This window comes from Chiloscyllium plagiosum, unplaced genomic scaffold, assembly GCF_037043375.1.
Source record: "Chiloscyllium plagiosum isolate Xiang-an unplaced genomic scaffold, Cpla_swu_hap1 HiC_scaffold_5, whole genome shotgun sequence".
Lineage (NCBI taxonomy): Eukaryota > Metazoa > Chordata > Chondrichthyes > Orectolobiformes > Hemiscylliidae > Chiloscyllium > Chiloscyllium plagiosum.
In genome coordinates, this window is record NW_028270143.1 from 36,909,552 (window position 1) to 36,915,008 (window position 5,457).

Genomic DNA, 5,457 nt, shown 5'->3' on the forward strand with positions numbered 1-5,457 from the left:
CAATGGCCCTATGGCCTTCACTGTTTTTAAGAGGAGGAAATTTGTCCATCTGCTACTAAATAATGATAATCAACCTAATAATTGAACAACAATGGAGATGTTGAGAGAGTATAAGTGAGGTAGAGCTTAGTGTTGGCACACATGTGAAAATTATGCAAGAAAAACCTTTGTTATAATTTCAAATGTGTTTTAACTGTTTTCATTGGATTGAGTGAAAAAATACTTGGCAGTATTGTGAAGCTCCTGATACTAGACTATTTAAACATGTGACAGGCTGCTTGTTGTTAAAGTGCAACTTCATTGTGTAAAATTAAAAATGTTCAAAGAGTGTGATGTAAAAATTACTTCAATGACAAATTTAACCTTATTTTGAAGTGGTAGTTATTATCACAGTTGTAATTAAAAATAAGTGGATTATAATCGAAAGAATGATTGCTGATTAAAATAGCAAAGCACAGTAGAGGATGACTTAGAAAACATGTACGTTTAATGCCTTACTTTGGAAATTCACCATATGTCATATGACATAAGGGATTTGTCTCTTTAAGGGGCGTTACAAAGGAAATATTTCACAAAGTGAAACATGAGAAGTGTGAAATTTGAAACTGATACAATTTGCATATACCACACTTCTACGTGTGTGATCTGGTCTGCTATTGGTTAGCAAGATATGTGTGTATGTTTCCATTCTGAAGCTACACTGTTTCCACTTGAATGAATGCCAGGCAGCTTTATAAAAGGGGAAGCACAGAAAATGCTTGTTAAAAGCTGCAGTATTGCAACCTGGTCTTCATCCTGAGAGCTCTGGAGCCATGATCTCACAGTCGTTTGATTGCACATTCTTTGTGATAGCATGCATCTTTTTCAAATGCTGCTTTGCTTTTGACAAGGGTATTGAACAAACTAAAAATGATGCTACAGAAATATTCTACAATCGAAAGGTACTACAACATGATAGTCCAAGCAATTTAACATTAAATCAGGCAAGGAATGGAGGACGACAACCTAACCCATCAGATTTGAGTCGTAATGGTATGTTTTATATGTTTTCAGGAATACTCTATTGGTTTCAAAGGTTTTTTTTCTGTTTTAGCTTTGTCTAAGTAATAGAATGATATTGTTAGATGCATTAAGTTACAGAACTTGATTTTTCCATAAATTAACAGCTTATGTTATCACTTAAAAGTACAAAGTTGAATGCTTATATAATGTAATTTATTGATATAAGGATATAGTATAAGTAAACAACTTCATATGTTCAGGTTATGTAATATAACAAAAGCTCATGATTCAGTAAAGTAAAATTGAAAAGAAAGGATTTTTAAAAATTATTGAATGAGAACTAAGCATAGATGCACCAAGGCAGTGCATGAAAATGTAATCACAGCTATGGTAGTATATAATGTACAGATAATTCCACGAGATAATAATTTCAATTCCTTCTGTGATTCTAAAATTATTAATCACAATAATTATTTTTATCTTGAGTTCAATCAAACTGAACCTGCTTTTGGGCAGGTTTCTGAGAAGTAGACATGCATTCTGATCGATGCAAGACGGTTTCAAGTAGCATTTGAACGTTCAGCTAGTTTTCAGTTACAGTTACTAGGATTACATGTGCTATCATGTCAGCTAAACTTTAAATCAATCTATCTTTGCATTACCTTCAAAGGAACCGACAGCAAATATATGGGATTTCTGACGCAGAAGTCAGCAGAATTTCAGTGAATTCCTTCCAAAGTGAATATTAGGAATTAGCTTTTATTGTCACATGTACTCAAGTATAGGTATTCAGGGGTATAGTGAAAAATGTACAAATTCTTATTAATGTATCAGTATAAACCAAATGTAAAAGATCAATTGCTCAATTTATCAACATAGCCTTCTAAATTTACTTGCTTAATTTTCCAATGATATGTATCTTTATTAAGGCATGCCACATTTTACGTCTGTACTTAAAGACAATTGCCAAGACTCATGCAACACACATTGGATGAATGAAAATCAGAATCAGTAAAATAAATAAAATATACTTATTGTTCAAGTATTTTCTTTTGTATCTTAAGGTTTCAAAGTGAAAAGAGCTCAGAAAATAACAGACAAAATAATTGGCAAGTCCAACCGATCACTGTTCACTCCATATTCTGAAAATCAATTAAAGGTTTCACGGCTATTTGGTTACAAGCCGGTCTAGGATAGTAGAAGCATTTAATGAAAAATATGTCTTTGTACTTTTAAAAGGGCTCCCATTTATAGTAGAACAGATTTTTAAGCACTTTTGCTGTAGCTGTGAGAAAGCTATAAGTTTAGAATAGGTTTGATACTGAGGAAAGATGTCTTGAGTTTTAACGAGCAACATTTGCCAGAAAAAAGTACAGTTCAAGAAAAAATTATGAATATTTGCAAGCAACACTGATTTTTTTGTAGTTAATGTTTATAGAAACTCTTAGAATTGAATTTTGTTTTGAGGTTTATAATAAAAGTGATTTCAATGTAAACTACAATGTGTTCTCTTTGAAATGTAGATCGATCTCAAGTTGGCTGTCGTGAGCTTAGATCAACCAAGTACATTTCTGATGGCTTGTGTACTAGTATTAATCCAGTGAAGGAGTTAGTGTGTGCTGGGGAGTGCTTACCTGTGCCTGTTCTTCCCAACTGGATTGGAGGTTATGGTCGAAAATACTGGAGCAGGAGGAATGCACAAGAGTGGCGCTGTGTGACAGACAAGACTCGTACTGAGAGGATTCAGCTTCAGTGCCAGAATGGTGGGACACGAACCTACAAAATCACAGTAGTTATTTCATGCAAGTGCAAGAGATACACACGACGGCACAATGAATCAAGCAATACCAATATTGAGGAGGCACTGCCCACAAACAAGAGAAGATTCCGAGGCAAAAAAAGATCCCGGAAGATTCAGCAAGAGGAGACTAAGCATAAAGCAAATTGGCATGAAGTGGAAGAGAAACAGTGATTTTCCTTGTTGCCATACGAACTGTACTGCGCAAAAGTGGGCTTCCTTTGTTCGTGTTCTGCATTTATTGAAATAAGCTTACTCCATATGTGTTAGGTATCATTAATTAAAGAAGAAGTAAAATTATGGTCCATCAGATGCGTATAATTGATCAGGACTCCTGGATTAAAACATATATACTCAGGAACCTGGCTACATTAATGTTTTCAATAGCATTCCTTACCGTGCACCTTTTGCTTAAATATAACTTCAAAGAAAAGACATTGACACCACTTTCAAATGCGTAATAGAACAAAAGTACAATAAATGGCTGTAGAACAATTAAGTTATTCAACAATGATTAAAATTATTACAGTTTCCCACTGGTTGAATAAATCAAACTAAGAATTATTTTGTTTCCAATAATTCTGTTGAATTGCATTTTCATCAGATAAATTGGTGACAATTTATGTATATAGATATTTTTGGATAAAGATCTAATCTGCATGGGATACCATATAAGAAATTAAATATGTTGATCTCAAACATTTTGTGCATTTCTAAATGTACATTTATCTTTAATGCAATAGATAGTGTGAAGTAAATACATCTGATCAGTGATATTGGTTCAACTTATTCAAGCCACACCTTCTCAATAGAAAGTTGTACTCATTTCTGTTCGCTCTGTTGAAATAAAGTTCATTAGTATCAAAACTATCAAGCCCTCACCTCTTAATGAAAAAATATCCAAAGGTTCATTTAATGGATGGGATCTATGAAACATGACACTTATTAAATCTGATGACAAGATCTTTATTTCAGCCTTTGAAAGAACATTTGTTGTCTATTTATTTTTTTCAATGTAGATATTTAATAAACAGTTTCATTTGGCTTTAGAAAATTACTCAGCATAAGTTTTTATTTCTGGTTTTATTATGTGTCTGCAAGTATTTTCAGGTTTTGCATTAGGAGACCAGAACAAAAATGCAAATAACAATGTACATTTTGTACAGCTAATAGCATTTTGGCTCTTCAAATTTTCCAGCTTTATTTTGTGCTTTTTTTTTGCTGCAGAGTTTGAAGAGTATGAGAAACTCTAAACTTAGCTTTACTTAAATAATAAATGGAATGCAAAAGATTATCTTCTGTAGACATCCACTAGTCTGGTTTTTTTGTCTTTTAATGTCTTCCACAGAGTAATGTACATTTTCACAAGAGTAAAATTATAGAAAATAAATCAGTGAAGTCACAGCTTCTCTGTCTATTTCATGTATCCATTAATTTGTTGCAATTATATGTACCAGGGATCATCTCAATTCCATCTGGTTTATATGAGCTATTGGCAATTCACAACAAGATGGGTGAAATTTTCAGCTCCTGGGGCTGAACTTTCAGATCATGCTGCGGTAAGAATAGAGGCAGGAGGGGAATAAAAATACCAGCTGAGGCTCTCTTTCCAGTATCCTAATGCCATTCCCAGTATAGGTGATCTTCACTAGGACTAGTGGAGGTCGAGCCCAGAATCTGACCTGACCAAAAAGGCCAATTACGAGAATTAAAGGTTTTGTTGACAGCTTGCAAAGGTGCATGTTACGACTATGACTATGTAGACATGATGCATGTGCTTTCGGGGGAAGACCAGGTGAATTATAAAGGATATGTAGTGAGGAGAAAGTCATGGTTGCTTGAGAGATTTAGCTGGATCCCATGAAAAAAAAGCTCAATCTCATTGATGAGTTCCATAGGGAACTCAGCCTCATTGGAAACAGATTCCCTCTGTTCAATACAGGTTGTGGTGAGAACAGTCAGCATTTATTGAGGGGACAAGGCTGACAAATGCAACTGGGGATGCTGGCCAAGCACAAAGAAGCCTGATTCTCAGCTATTAAATTCAGTGGTGATGAGGAGCAGCATCTTCACAGGAAGGGCAGAACCTGGGGCATCAGGAGGACAGAGGAGATGAATGAGGTGTAGAACAAATCCAGCATAAGGTGTATTGGTAAAGTGGCAGCTACCTTGAGATGACTGGAAGATGAGAAATAAACAGGCAGATGGTCACAGAGATCTGTGCCTTTATCACAATTAACTTAGACATTGCGGTACTTTTCATCATTCCCTGACAACATCCATCAAAGTCACTGCACTATTGAACTCCTTTGCTTCTGACCTGCTTCAAAGATCCGGTGTGGACCTTAGTGACATCTTACAAATGGCTGCATAGCAATTGCTGATCATTGCTACCTTATTGACAAGAATTGGACAGTCCATTCAATTCCAGGCATACACAACTTTACAGACACACAGGGCACAGGGTTTTGTCTCCATTCTCCCCAGATTCAGAGCATTATTGATCGTAGCCATGAAGGCATCAAAAGCATTGAATGAATGAGTGAGATTCACCAACAGGAAAGGCTTCCAGTCCTTCAACAGTTTGATCTGCAACCACAGCAAGAGCTTCCACTTTGTGATTAATCAATTTCCAGAATCCTTCATCCTCCAACTGT

The 5,457-nt window shown here is 35.3% G+C and overlaps 1 protein-coding gene across 1 annotated transcript; it reads left to right on the plus strand.

Moving 5' to 3' along the window:
- The first annotated feature begins 770 nt into the window (after nucleotides 1-770).
- On the plus strand, nucleotides 771-4,204 carry sostdc1a (sclerostin domain containing 1a). Its single transcript, XM_043689824.2, has 2 exons — nucleotides 771-1,032; nucleotides 2,526-4,204. Exons 1-2 carry the CDS (start codon nucleotides 813-815, stop codon nucleotides 2,972-2,974), a joined length of 669 nt encoding a protein of 222 aa, XP_043545759.1. The 5' UTR covers nucleotides 771-812; the 3' UTR covers nucleotides 2,975-4,204.
- The last annotated feature ends 1,253 nt before the right edge of the window (nucleotides 4,205-5,457 follow it).